A 15183-nucleotide genomic window follows, 5' to 3' on the forward strand; every position below is an offset into this window, starting at 1 on the left:
ACATTCTAAGGGCCCAAAGTTAAAGTTCATCATGTTCATAGTTCAAAAAAAATAGATGGAACTATGCTTATCATATTTCTTTGTTCATTTCATAAACTGGTCATACTTTTGATGAAGGGCTACATTTTTATTCCCTGTGTTTCTTACTTTCGCAAACAAAAATATAATGTAAAGAGAAAAAGTTGAACAACCAGAGGGTGACAGGCTGTCATGGCTTTCAGCTTTGTGTTATGTTCCAAACTCTCATGAGATACTATGAATGACTTATGCAATTTCTGAGCATGCTCAAAGAGCTAAAAGTCTTGTCAGAACAAACACTGTCAGTTCAGCAGAACCTGAAAGGGGTTTTTCATGGATGAACATAATATGCTCCCAGAAGGGAAGTCACATAACTATTTCTAATACAGTGAACCCTCGTTTATCGCGGTTAATCGGTTCTAGACCCTACCGTGATAAATGAAATTCCGCGAAGTAGGATTCCTTATTTGTAAATCAAATATTTTTGTAGTTAGAGCATAGAGGACATGAAAAAAGACCCTTTAGTCACCATTACACTCGTATTACCCAATTCATTAAACGAAAAAGGGAAAATACAGTAAAACATTTTGGACGTTACAATTATCATTTATTATTTATTATATTATTTATGGCATCAAGCGTGTACAGTATGAGCCAATCAGTGGCAGTAATGACAGAGCATGCGCTGTTACGCAAAAACCGCGATAGAGTGAAGCCGCGGAAGTCAAAGCGCGAAGTGACGAGGGTTCACTGTATATCAAATGCAGTGACAATGGTCTATGGCTAACCTTTAAAGGAATGGGATCCTATTCCTAGAATGAAAAGATGGCTAAGGATAAATCACACAGGTTAGCATGCTAACATAAAAGTGAAAAATATTCCAAGATGTCATTCTAGAATCAGTATGGAAATATCTAAGTTAACCTTTTATTGGTTTTTATGTCAAGTGTTATTTAATCATTTTCTTTAATATTTTAAAACTGTTTCTTATAACACAATAGTTTGTTTTTTTAAACAGTTTTAAGACACTTGATCCACTTAGCTACAATTCCATCATTTCTTATAGCACTGTCTGGTTTTGTTCGCCTCTTTTATTGTGTTTATTTAAGTCTCAACTCTCTGCCTTTTACGATATCATTTTTTAGATACTTAGAGCGACCATGAGGCAGTGACCAGGTTGTTATGTTCTTTGACTCCTGGCCTTGCCTTTGATCCCTGGGATGTTGGTTTGGAATGTGGATCCAAGAAACTTTGGACCCCGTTCTTTCCTGGCTCTTTGCTGGTCATTCCATCGATTTCTGACCCCCCACCAACTCCCCACCTTCCAGTACTACATGTGACTTGTCCCTCAGGGATGTGCAAGGCAAGTCTCCCATGCGGCTCCCAGGGGCTCTGTTTCCCAGACACCAGCACAACCTTCAAACCTCCTCACACCACCCAACTCAGACCCTGTGGTCACTGCTCCTGGCCTGCTGTGTGTTCCACTAGCTGGTACCGTCGCAGTGGATGGAGAACTGGTCACTCAAGGCCCTGGGCAGAGCAAAGCACAGTCCCTATAACAAAGGAGGCACTGTCATTTGGGACCTGCCCTGGACTAAATGGAGAGCATGCCTGACAGTCACTCATCAGCTGGAGAAGAAAGTCCGCCAGTGCGGAGGTGGCACGGGGCCTACAGCCAGTGTAGTGGTGTGAGTAAGGGCTGATGCGCTGGGCTCATGGCCAGGCTGGTCTGATGGAAGTGTCTGACCCCCAAAAGACTCAATGGGTGTCACTGTAGAAAGAATGTCTCTGTGATGTACTCAACTGGCTGAGGCCATTTTATTGGAATCAAACATCAGAACAACATATTTCCAGGAAATGCAAACAAGGCGCTTCAAGAAAATGCAACAGAATTCCATAGAGCTCCATAGGGCACAGACTTGTCTTCGCCCTGCAAGGCTTCCTTCCAGCTGGGCCACTTTTCTTCCAGCAGAAAGGCTCGGTTGGCCCTTCTGGGTGGCCTAAGGCAGGACTTGGCTGGGCATTTGCTCAAAGGCAAGATGGGAGACAGGTAGCCCCGAGAAGCGTGGCCCCTGGACCTGTCTGTCTGAGTTCTCCATTAAGGCCTTGATGGCCAAAGGACAGCCCATGGAGACCCATCACATTCTAGCCCCATGCTCATTGTCCATGGCCCCCTTCTCCAGAAGCCAATCTGCCAACTCCAGGACATGCCCTGGTCACTGGGAGCAAGGCAGCCAGGTGTCTCTAAAGGGGGCTGCTCGGCCACTTGACACTGGAATCTGATGTCCTTCCTGGTTGGCACGGATGTCCCCCTCACCACAGGCCTCCACCCTTGAACTGTGCCAGGCCATTCCCATTTCCTCCAGGGAGGGGTGGTCGGCCCTCTGGATGGAACTATGGGATGGCAGGTGGCCGGGATACTGTAACTCCCTCAGCTGTCCTGCATAATGGAAGCTGAGGCCACCTAACCCTGTAGTTGAGCCCCACTCCTGAGAGCACCGCAGCAGTCAGGAATTTCATGGGAAGCCCTTTCCAAGTCAGAGACAACCCTCTCTGCCCCAATGAACATCACCAGTGCTTCATGCTGGGACCACAGATGTGATGGTGAGGGACCAGCAGCGGTCCACCAGGGGGAATGAGGAGCATGCCTGCTGCGTTATGGTTGGTGCTCCTGGTTCCCCAGCTGTGGTCCAGGAAGTCCCTGCCAAGGGTCTCTGAGACTCCACATCTCTTCCCTGATCCCAAACCCTGTTGACTTGATCCAAGTGGACACAAGAAACCAGGGCCCACTCTTTCTAGTGTGGTGTCTCAGTGGTGCGCCTAGTCCAAATGGACATGGTGTTTAAGGATGGAACCTGGTTGTCTGGAGCTCTGTGTATGTCCTGCAGTTCATTTCTGGGAATAAGGTGAGCTAGCATGGTCTGAGGACAGTGAGCGGTCAGGCATGCAGGTTCAGAAGTCAGCACAGGGCTTGGATGGAGGCCAAGCTGCTCAGGGGCATAGTGGGGCAAGGTTGTAGGTGTGTTCCTCTCAGAGCAGCCCCTAGGCTGCCTGGCCAATCATGTTTCTGTAGTCTGGCACGATGGTGCGTTTCAGTTCCCCCATGGAGGAGAAGATCCAGTTCACCTGTGGGTGACACGGGGATGGTCATGAGCAGGGCATACCCAACCTGACCCACGCTTTGCCCACCCCTGTCAGGTGGGCAGCTTTGCTGATTGGGCCTCTGCTGCTGGGTGGAAGAGTCCTGATGCGGGGTAGTGGGTTGGGGGGCTGTTGCGGGCCAGAGTGGTGAGATGCTGACCTTGAAGAGCGTGACGGTGGCGCTGTAACACACGCTGAGCAGGAAGAGGGTGATGAAGATGGAGATGGTGCTCCACAGCCCATCCAGCTCCCCGTCCTGGGCTTCTGCACAACTCTCATCTGGGTGCAGCTCTGGGTAGGGGAAGAGCGGTCAATAGAGGTGACCCTGAGGATGGGGCTAGCTAAGTACTGGGTGTACTGGGGTGCAGGCATTTCCTGGTGATAGGGCCCCATCGATAAGAGGGTGGCCCTCTAATCCCTTTGTGGGAAGGTCAGGGCCAGCAGAACCCCCAGGTCAACCAACTTTGGATGCTCTTGGAGCTCTCTGGAAGGGACCTGCTCCATCCTCAAAATCGGCTACTGTGCAACGGGCAGTTCCTTGCCTACATCTTGGGCCCCCGCCCACTGGGATCCATGGCTGTACTCAATCCTGCCCAACATCACCTCTCCCTTGGCCATGCCACGGGCACAAGTTAGTCAGGGCTTCAAAGGGACCATCTGTGGACAGGGTCATTCGAAGCACCCCCTGTACACTGAAGCTGCCTCCTCTACCTAGCCCCTAACCCCTGCTCCCACCCTTGAGCAAAGGCCCCGGGAGCAGGAGGGCTGGAGAGTCCTCCTTCCCAGGGAAGCCCAGTGCTGAGTAGGGAGCCCTTGGTGTCAGGGCTGGTGAAAGACATGTGATTCTGGCCGTGAGGGGCAGGCATGTGAGAGTGCAGGCCGGTGGTGATGATTGTGGCCATCAGAGCAGGGAGTGTGGGGCTCTGGGGAAGGCTTAGAGGACTGGTCTGGAGGGTTGCTTGGCAGCTCTGCAGGTGGACAGGCTCCCCTGGGCTCGCCAGGTTCCCGTGAGTGGGAATGGGCAGGGCAACATTGGAGGGGAGGTAGTGGGCTGAGGCTAGTGAACCTGTTTCTGGATCGCAGCACTGTGTTCCCCAAGACACCAGGGGAGATGTTATGCCTTTTCTCATGTGTGAGGCCCATAGGCGTGTACTCACGCCACCTGGTGTGCCTGCATGTGAACCCGAGTTCTTTTGAGGACATGTGTGTTTTTTGTGTCTGTGTGTACGCACACGTGTTTATGTGCGTGTATATGTCTGAGTGTGTATGTGTCTGAGTTCATATGTGCCCAGGAATTCATGAAGGCACTTGTGTGCATATGTGTGTTAGTGGGTGCTTCAGCGAGTACATATCATTCCATGTGTTTGTGGCTATAATTGTGTGCATGTGTGCCTGCATACGTATGTGTGTGTGCTTGAATGCAAGGGGGTGTAAGTGCGTTTGTGTGACTCTGTAGATGTGTGCCTGTGTATCTATGTATGTGTAAGTGTGCCTGTGTGTGTAGATGACTATTCAGTGTTGACGTGCAGGTCTTGAGTGCACATGTGCCAGTATGCTTGTGCATGTGTGCCTGCACCTCCCACATGTGGGCTTGAATGTGGGTGAGTACATATGTGCCCTTGCGTGTATTTATTTGCATGTATGTGCATGGGAATAGGTGTACATTTGTGTGTACATGTGCCTGCATGTGGGCTATTGTGCACATGAATGTGAGTGGGTCCATGAGAGCTCACACATGGATACCCATTCATAATAAAATGTGCTTGTGTACTTGTGTGTGTACATGTGGGTGCATGCACTATGGTTGTGTCAGCGCTGGTGCAGGCATGTGTTGTGTGTATTGTGGGGATCGTGAATGCTAGACGGACATCCAGCTGGAAGGGCTTATGTTCCATGGGTCTGAACTCAGAGTCTAGTGAGTGTCTGTCTGGTCAGTGCATAGCTGCCGAGTGGCTGTGTGGGGAGCTCTGTTCATGGGGGACCAGTGGAAATGAAGGCTCTGTCTCTACCTTCAGGGGCTTCCACATGGACACAGAGCCACCATGGGGAGCTCTCCAAGTCCCCGTGGACAGGAGCCCTGGGACCCCGTCTGTCAGGGCCATCCCCCGGCCCTGGTACTGTCTTCAGGTGAGAGGAGCTGCTGGTTGGAGGTGGGATGCAAAAAGGGCCCTTCTGGTGAAGAAGCTGTCCCTGTGCTGGCTCCCTGTCCTCTCCCTCAGCACTGGCACTGCTCTCCCCGCCCCTGCCTGACCCTTAGACTGGGAGAACCGGGCTCCCTTGGGCCCTAGAAAGAACCATGCCAGTCTCGCAGGACCCCAGCGCTGAGCTGGGTTCTTTATTTTCAGGGTGAATCTACTGGGGGAAGTAGGCATTTACAGGGAGGTTCCATGTGCTCGGGGCCCCAGGAAGTGGAGGAGGCGGCGTGCCCACATTCATTTACCCGGGGACTGAGCGATCGCCTTCTGGGTGTAGTGGTTGTGCAGGGCCTCATGCATCACCACGCAGTGGTAGGTTGTTCCTTGTTGCCAGATGCTCCTGAGCACTGTCAGCTTACTGTACAAGAAGAAAGTCCCGTCGGCCTCCTCTTGGGGAGGTGTGTTCACATAGTTGGCCTCAGGCTCGGGCCGGTCATTGCTCTTCCACTCCACAACAATGTCGCTGGGGTAGAATCCCTTCACCAGGCAGGTGAGGCTGACTTTGTTGTTGGTCAGATCATCTCGGTGTGGGGGCATGGCATACACTTGGGGTTCTTGGGGCTGCCCTGTGGGGATGGTGGTAGCAAGACGTTATTCCCAGAAGGGAGGGAATAGCTGCCCGTCCCCTCTACTCTAATGAAACCTCACCTTTGGCCTTGGAGATGCTCTTGACAATGGGTGCCGGCAGGGCCGCGTTGTTGACCTTGCACTTGAACTCCTTGCCCTTGAGCCAGTCCTGGTGCAGGATGGGGAGCACACTGACCATGCGGATGGTGCTATTGTACTGCTCCTCCTGTGGCCCGTTCTTGGCTGTGTGCACCTCCTTGCCATCCACGAACCAGCTGAACTGGACGTTGGGGTCATCCTGGTCCAGGTCCACTACCAGACACGTCAGCTTCGGGTTTCGAGAGATCATGAGGGTATCCTTGGCCTTGGGTGGGAAGATGAAGACAGAGGGTCCTCCCGGGACCTCACCTGGTGGGGAGAATTGAGGTGAGTGACCAGGCGTGAGGGCTTGAGGAGTGGACTGGACTTGTCCAGTGGGGCTGGCTCTTTGTTGCCAGGCCGCAGCTCATTTTACCTGTGCACGGGAGGCATTTGTCACAACATTCTGTTCCTTTGCAGGTGGTGGGTTTGAGCACTGGACAAAGAGGAGACAGACAGGGGTGAGGTTCACTCAGTGGAATGGAGATGGGTGCCCTGGCTGGCAAAGGCAGGTTCTTCCCTGTTGTTGTAAGTAGCTCTAAGGTTCACTGACTCTTGGTCTAGAGGGAGGGTTATAGGGGTCAGGCTTCTGCTCATCCTAATATCTGGCAGTGGGACACCAGGAAGGCACAGTCAGAGCCCTGTAGGTGGGTGGGGTAGGTAGAGGCCACCACTGGCCCTGCACCCAGGTCCCCAGGGTGATGCTGAACCTGTCTGCTTTGGATTTATTAAGGGCAGGGGGGGTGGGGTGGGGGGACTGGGAGGCTCTCGCTTGCAAGTCTGCCTCTGTCTCACCAATATTCTTGGTCACCGTGGTCTTGGTTGGTGTGTGGGTGACTTTGCAGGAGTAGACCTGGCTGGGCAAGCTGCTGGAGGGCACGGCCACCGTGCTGCTGACGGAGTAGAGGCCAGACGACCCCAGGAAGGGCTGGTAGGTGTGCACGCCAGAGTGGGCCTCCGGGCTCCAGGACACGGTCAGGGGCTGCGGGAAGTAGTTGCTCACCAGGCAGCCCAGGATCACAGTGGAGTCGGATGTGCTGGTGCTGCACGGAGCCAGAGGGAAGACCGACGGGGCAGTGACACTGGCTGCGAGACAAGAGAGGAGGGCCTCCATGAGCAGATGCCTCCATGAGCCCACACCCAACCTTCGGCGTCCCCAGGAACCAGGTGCCTATTCCTGAAGAGCACACCTGCCCCGCACCCCCGAGGAGCAGGCCCAGCCCCCTCCCGACACCTCTGTGTCATGGCTCCCTCCCTGGCAGTCCCCAGGAGAGGCCCCAGTCTGGGACGTCTCCAATTTTACCTGCTTGGCTGTGGCTTCAACTACTAGGCCTGGCCTCAGGGTGACTGGGCCCTGACCACTGGAGCCAGCTCCGCCTAGCATCTCCCAGGCTCTCCCTCTCCCTGTGGCTCCCCCAGATAGCTTCAGACAATCCATGTGGCCAAGTCTCCTACCTCCCTGGGTGGGTGTCACATCTGCTCCTTCACCCTGGCCAGGCTGTGGGGCCTGTTCTGCCCAACTCTTTTATGGCCTCTGAGCCTGGTTCCACCCTGGGACCAACTCCCCCAGTCAGACCCTGCTTTGGGGTGGTGTAGGGGAGGGTGGTCGCTTTGACCATACTTTCTGCCCAGAGTGTCATGGGACCCTGCTCTTGATTTCCTCAGGCACAGGCATCCTTGAGTCCACCCCACCTCCCCAACTGCAGGGAAGCCTTCCAAGGGGCAGTGTCAGGGCAAGTCCTGCTGACCGGCTCCCTGCCTTCCCTCATGGGCATGGCCGCCTCGGCCCCTCTGCTGCCCTCCACATGCCCAGCCGGGGCTCCTCCTCCCAATCTGCTTCTCTGTTGGAGGTCCTGGCTCCTCCTGGCCTTGTTCCTGTTGCCCAGCAGACCAAGCACCCATCCTGAACCCAGTGAGCTCCACTGATCCTCCTTGTCCTCCTGGACCTAGGTCCAGCTCTGTGCTGTCCATTCTGTTTTCCAGCCTGGACTCTAAGGGCCCACCTCTTTCTTGCTTCACAACCCAATCCCCCAGCATCTGTGTCTGTCTCAGTCTCTGTCTGCAGGGTGCCCAGAATTCTGTCTGTCGGTCAGCTTCTGTCTGCAGAGTGCCCAGGATTCTGTCTCTCTGTCAGCCTCTGTCTGCAGGGTGCCCAGGATTCTGTCTGTCTGTCAGCCTCTGTCTGCAGGGCTCCCAGGCATGTATCTGCCTGTCTGTCAGCCTCTGTCTGCAGGGCTGTCAGGCTCTATCTGTCTGTCTTCTCAGCCTCTGTCTGCAGGGATCTCAAGCATCTGTCTGTCTCTCTCAGCCTCCGCATGGCTCCCAGGTTTGTCAGTGGAGCTGAGTCTTGCCTGCACCTGTAGAGGAACCCTCTCCATTGCTGCTTGTGCCTGTGCCCCGGAGCCCCAGCTTGGGGTGCTCATCATGCCCCTGTGGGCTCAGTCCTGAGACCCTGTCCCCTTTCCCTTTCCCTCCTTTATGCAGCTCCTGCTGAGTCCCCCCATGACTGATGGATCAACTGCCTTGTGACCCCACCTTCTGGTCTCATGGCCTGGAGACTTAGCCCACCCCTCTGGAAGAGCCTTTGGCTCTCCTTGACCAATCAGCACATTGGCCCCTGCCACCCAGGGTCCCCTCTCCACACCAGTGCCCCTGTCTCCCCCAAGCCCCATAGCTCTTGCCAGAGCCATCTCCAGCCTCTGCTTCTGGGCTGCCCTTCAGTGAGTGCACACCAGATGCCTCCTGACATGCTCAGCCCAGGGCACGGACCTCCATCCCAGCATCTTGGATCCCCGCCCTGCAGGACCCTGAGCCTCCCAGCCTTCTGCCCTCAGGGGTGCCCTGCAGCTCCCTGAGCCCAGATCCTATCTCTAGCCTCAGGCCCAGCGCAGCACCCGTAGCACTGCCACCAGCCCAGAGCTGCCACGCTCCCCCTGGGCCCTCACTTCCCAGCACTGAGCTCGTCCTTGGGCTGCCAGGATGCCCACTCTCCTCTCCTCTGCTCAGTTGTCAAGGCCCCTTCTCCTCTGTGGGAGCAGCCGGCCTCTACCCCAGCTCCCTGTCCCGCATCCACAGCAGAGATCATAGCTCCCAGCCGTCAGACCCAGAAGCAGCACCCACTTGTCAGCACCAGGCATTCCCAGCTCTCAGACTAGTCAACACATAGCACACAGCTTTCAGCTTGAGGCTCTCAGCACCTAGTACCTTATTATCAGCACCCAGCTCCCTGCTCCCAGTACCTAGCCACTAGCTCCATCCCCAGCTGCCAGCACCCAGATCCTAGCATCCAGCTCCCAGCACATAGATCCTAGAACCCACCACCCTGTCCAGGTCCCAACAGCCAGCTCCTAGTTCACAACACCCACCTCTGGCCTCCCATTCTAAAGTGTCCAGCCCCTGCTTCCCACTTCACAGCCCCCAGATTTCAGCACATAGCTCCCAGGCCCCAGCTCTCAGCTCCCAGCACCCAGCACCGAGATGTCAGCACACAATCCCAGTCCCCAGCTCCCAGTTACCAGCACCCCGGCCCCTGCTCACAGCTCTGCAACCCCAAAACCCAGCTAGCAGTCCCAGCTACCCTCCACTAGCACCCAGTACTCAGCAGCCACCTCCCAGCACCTAGGCCTTGGCCCCAGATCTCACTCCCCAGCTCACAGCCCCTTTAAACCTTAGCACACAGCTCAGGCTCCCAGCTCCTATCTCCTTTCTACCAGCACACAGCTCCTAGCTCCTAGCTCCTAGTTCTAGCACACAGCTCCCAGCTTCTAGCTCCTAGTTCCCTGCTCCCGGTACACAGCTCCCAGCTCCCAGCTCCTAGCTCACAGCTCTTAGCTCCTGGCTCCCACCTATCAGCTCCCAGCTCCTAGCTCCCACCTCCTAGCTCTAGCACACAACTCCCACTTCCTAGCTTCCAACTCCCAGATTCCAGCTCCCAGCTCACAATGCCCAGCTCCCAGCTCAATTCTCACAGCTTCTACCTCACAGCTTGCATCTCAGAGCTCCTAGCTCCTACCTATCAGCTCCCTGCTCCTAGCTCCCAGCTCCCAGCTCCTAGCTCCCAGCACAGAGCTCCCTGCTCCCAGCCCCTAGCACACAGCTCCCAGCTCCCAGTTCCCAGCTCCTAGCACACAACTCCCAGCTCACACAGCTCACAGCCCCCAAGGTCCCAGCTCCCTGCTCCCAGCTCCTAGCACACAGCTCCCAGCTCCCAGCACAAGGCTGGCTCACAGTTCACAGCTCCTAGCTCACAGCCCTGAGTTTCATGCGGCCAGCTCCCTGCTCATAGCACCCAGCTCCTGGCTCCTAGCTTCTAACTCCCAGAACAGAGCTCCCAGCTCCCAGCTTCTAGCACACAGCCCCCAGCTCCCAGCACAAAGCTCCAAGGTCCCTGCTCCCAGTTCACAGCTCCCAGCTGCCTGCTCCTAGCTCCTAGCCCCCAGCTCCCAGCTCCCAGCTCCTAGCTCCCAGCCCCCAGCTCCCAGCTCCTAGCTCCCAGCTCCCAGCTCCCAGCACAAAGCTCCCAGCTCCCAGCTCCCTGCTCCCAATTCCCAGCTCCCAGCTCCCTGCTCCCTACTCCCAACTCCCAGCTCCCAGCTCCCAGCTCCTAGCACACAGCTCCCAGCTCCTAGCTCCCAGCTCCCAGCTTCCAGCACACAGCTCCCAGCTCCTAGCTTCCACCTCCTTGCACACAGCTCCCAGCTCCCAGCTTCCAGCACACAGCTTCCAGCACACAGCTCCCAGCACACAGCTCCCAGCACAGCTCCCTGCTCCCAGCTCCCTGCTCCCTGCTCCCAGCCCCTAGCTCCCAGCTCCCAGCTCCCAGCACAAGGCTGGCTCACAGCTCACAGCTCCTAACCCACAGCTGTTTCCTGTGCCCAGCTCCCTGCTCATAGCACCCAGCTCCCGGCTTCTAGCTTCTAACTCCCAGAACAGAGCTCCCTGCTCCCAGCTCCCAGCACAAAGCTCCAAGGTCCCTGCTCCCAGTTCACAGCTCCCAGCTGCCTGCTCCTAGCTCCTAGCGCACAGCCCCCAGCTCCCAGCTCCTAGCTCCCAGCTCCCTGCTCCCAGCTCCCTGCTCCTAGCTCCCAGCTCCCTGCTCCCAGCTCCTAGCACACAGCCTCCCAGCTCCCAGCACACAGCTCCCAGCTCCCAGCTCCCAGCCCCCAGCTCCCAGTTCCTAGCTTCCACCTCCTTGCACACAGCTCCCAGCCCCCAGCTTCCAGCACACAGCTCCCAGCACACAGCTCCCAGCACAGCTCCCTGCTCCCAGCTCCCTGCTCCCTGCTCCCAGCCCCTAGCTCTCAGCTCCCAGCTCCCTGCTCCCAGCTCCCAGCACACAGCTCCCAGCTCCCAACTTCCAGCACACAGCTCCCAGCACATAGCTCCCTGCCCCACGCTCCTAGCACATATCTCCCAGCTCCCAGCTCCTAGCTTCCAGCTCCCTGCTCCCAGCTACTAGCACACAGCTCCCAGCTCCCAGATCCTAGCTCCCAGCTCCCAGAACACAGCCTCCCAGCTCCCAGCATATAGCTCCCTGCTACCAGCTCCTAGCACACAGCTCCCAGCTCCCAGCACAAAGCTCCCAGCACATAGCTCCCAGCTCCCAGCTCCTAGCACACAGCTCCCAGCTCCCAGCTCTTAGCTCCCAGCTCCCTGCTCCCAGTTCCTAGCACACCTGCTCCCAGCTACTAGCACACAGCTCCCTGCTCCCAGCTCCCAGCTCCCAGCACACAGCTCCCAGCTCCCAGCTCCTAGCTCTCAGCTCCCAGAACACAGCCTCCCAGCTCCCAGCATATAGCTCCCTGCTACCAGCTCCTAGCACACAGCTCCCAGCTCCCAGCTCTTATCTCCCAGCTACCATCTCTTAGCTCCCAGCACACAACCTTGCAGCTCCTAGCTCCTAGCACATAGCTCTCAGCTCCCAGCTCCCAGCTCCCAGCACACAACCTCCCAGCTCCCAGCACACAGCTCCCAGCTCCCAGCATACAACCTCACTTATCCTAGCTCCCTGCTTTCAGTACCCAGCTCCCAGTTCTTAGCTCTCAGTGTCCAGCACAGGCTCCTAGTGCCCAACTCCCAGTTTTCAGTCCCTGTGGCACAGTGGTACATGACTGACTGCATAGCACAAGGTCAGCAGTTCAGAGCCACCAGGGGATTCATGGAAGAAAGATGATTCTTTCTATGTCCATAAAGAATTGTAGTCTTTGAAACCCCCAAGGGAAGTTTTGCAGGGTCACTGTGATTCACACTGTACTCAATGACAGTTAGGAATATTTTTTCCTAGCACCCAGCACCTAACTTGCAGTGTTCGGACCCTAGAACACAACACCCATATCCCAGACTTCAGCTCCCAACTTTCAGCATCCAGCTCCCAGCACCTAGCTCTCAGCACCCAGCACCCAGCCCCCAATCTCCAGCTCTTCCTCTCCAACCTCCAGCACATAGCTCCTAGTTCTCAGTTCTCAGCTCCAACAGCCAGCCTCCAGCCCCCACCTCCCACCTCAGCATCCACACTCAGATCCCACCATCTAGCCCCAGCTCTCATTTCCCAATCCCTAGCACCCACCTCCAAGCACCTAGCTTTCAGCATCCAGCTCCCAACGCAGCAGAACCCAGCTCCCAGCTTCTAGCTCAGTTCACAACACTTTAGCTTTAAGCTCGTCTACCCAGCTCCTCGAAGTTGCTCATGTGCCTTCTTTGGTTCCTGCCAAGCTTCCCTGTGACCTCATCAAAGGGATCATTGACCCCTGATCTCCCCACTGGCATGGCAAGGGCTGACCCCCCTCAGCCATGGCTCCATCCCTTCCTCACAGCCTCATCTCTCTCCCCAGGCTCTGACTCCTATGCTAAGGTTCCTGGCTCTGCCACCTCCTGTCAAACTCATCTTACTGCCCACTCACTGTCCACATATGAACACCGCCCTGGCCACTCTGGCCCTCCCCTCAGTCTCGGCTACACTAGGAATGCCTACCCCTCCAACACCTCTGCTGACCCTGACTTGGGGTTCTTGCTGGCTCCAGGGGTCTGCACTAGATCCTCTGGCCACTTGTGACCCACAAACTGAGCCTGTGCCACGCCTGTTGCCACAGTGCACACTGCTCTGTCCTCTTCATGTCCTTCCTTCCCAGCCTGGCTGGCTCTGCTCTGTGCCCTGCTGCCCTGTTGTCTGTTCGTCCACCTTGGTTCCCGCTTCAAGGATCCGGGACCCCTTTGGGTGCTGACACCCAGGTCTGTTAGCAAGGCTGCCTCCAAGGCATGGCGCCTGGGTGTTGGCAGTGGGAAGCCTCCATGTCCACTCTGCCTGGGCGGCCCTGGCTTCTCCGTGGCTCACCCACTGGGAGGAGTCCATCTCGGTCATGGTCATCTCACCATGTGGATCACTCTGTCACAGTCCGGGGTCCTCCTTGATCTTGTAGCTCCACAGAGGCCCTTCTGTTCCCCTGTTCCCTCTCCTCGGTCCATCCTCTGCTCCTTGCCCACCAGCTTCACCCAGTGTGCACCCTGGACTGGCCCCAAGCCAGGGGGCTGCCGGCCCCTCCCCGCCCTGACCTCTGAGGTGTGACCTCACCACTCAGAATGGGATTGAAACCGGGCTGGCACAGCTTGCTTCCTTGAAAGTTCCCTTTTCAGCAGGTTTCTACCACAGAGGCCATGGGGTGAGGGGGGTAGTCCAAACCTGGCAGGGCCTCTCACGTGGGCATGTAGGGGAGCTGTGGTGTCCAGAGACCCTGAGGAACTTTCAAGTGCTGGTGGCAGGCCCCTTGCCTCCCCTGGGACTCCCAAAGCAGCAGGGCCCAGGCACTGACTCTCTCGCTCCCCTCCTCCACCTGATCAAATGACCAGAGCTCAAACTTTCTGCAAACTGGGGTCCCTGGCCTCTGCTCCCATCCCCAGGGCCGCTTCCCTCCACCCTGGTTTGGAAGTTGCTGGGCTGACTTAGGCCCAGCATGGCTCTGATTCCTTGTCCATTTCAGGCCCCCTTGGGACAGCCCGCATGTCTGATTTCAGAGGCAGGTCTATCTCAGGATTCAGGCCAAGGGGCACTTGAAGATGCTACTGAGACACACGTAGTCGCTGTCATTCACGGTCACCTCACCCATGTGGGTCACTCTGTGTCATAGGCCCACAGGGCGGTTCTTCCTTCCTTGGTTAGAGGACACTCACTCCCATCAATACGCCAGGGTGCCTGGAAAATACACCAGAAACACCGTGCACATGACCTGTGTGTATGTGGTATGCGTGTGGCATCCTCCTGGTTCCACTCCTGTCTGGGCTCCTTGGGTTCTCCCAGGACTGCTTTCTCTCTTTCTTTTTTAATTTTATTTTTTATTGCTTTATTGGGGGCTCATACAGCTCTTATCACAATACATCCATTGTGTTAAGCACATTTGTACATATGTTGCCATCATCATTTTCAAAACATTTTCTTTTTACTTAAGCCCTTGATATCGGCTAATTTTTCCACCCACCCCCCACCATGAACCCTTGATAATGTACAAATTATTATTATTTTTTCCTGTCTTATACTGACCGACGACCCGCTTCACCCATTTTTCGGTTGCAGTGATGTGAGGTGGTCTTGAGGACAGTCAGCAACTCCTAAGATCATGTCAGGATTCGTTATGACCAAGGACAAGCAGAAAAGCTTTCTGAGCTGTGGGTGATTCGGGGCATTCAAGGCACCAGATTGTGTCACAATCTGTAGAAAGTTTCCCCTTTTAGTTGTCCGGGTCACATTCCACCCACTCACCCCCATCCCTCCAGACAAATCCCTTCACACGAGAACCCCCGTTGAGGCTGTGAATGAATTCATCCAGTTTTGATGATTTGTCTTGAGGTGTGGCTTTCAGAAACATGCCCTGCAGCAACATTAATCCTGTCATTCCAAGAGAAAATAAATGTTTCAGGGCCCTAATTGAGCTCACTCTTGAGGTTCGTGGCATTATGAAATACAGGCAGCCCTAGGTACCTGGCAACTCTCATTTTTAAGCTCATGTTCTCTGACACCCCAAGTAGATGATCATTCAGCTGCCAGATTGGCCACTATGTTCTGGGAACTCTCTTTCACTGCCTCAATTTCTTGTGCATAATCCATTATAATTATTAATCAGATAAACAATGTCAT

At 55.6% G+C, this 15183-nt stretch overlaps 1 gene segment (V, D, J or C); it reads right to left on the reverse strand.

Moving 5' to 3' along the window:
* Positions 1-3060: 3060 nt before the first annotated feature.
* Positions 3061-7173, reverse strand: LOC101646773. The segment is given in 6 exon segments: positions 3061-3144; positions 3320-3450; positions 5600-5920; positions 6003-6329; positions 6436-6495; positions 6855-7173. Coding segments are annotated over 6 exon segments (1242 nt in total).
* Positions 7174-15183: the final 8010 nt, after the last annotated feature.

Source organism: Echinops telfairi, unplaced genomic scaffold (genome assembly GCF_000313985.2).
Source record: "Echinops telfairi isolate 266 unplaced genomic scaffold, ASM31398v2 ScPeMD7_52;HRSCAF=179, whole genome shotgun sequence".
Classification (NCBI taxonomy): Eukaryota; Metazoa; Chordata; class Mammalia; order Afrosoricida; family Tenrecidae; genus Echinops; species Echinops telfairi.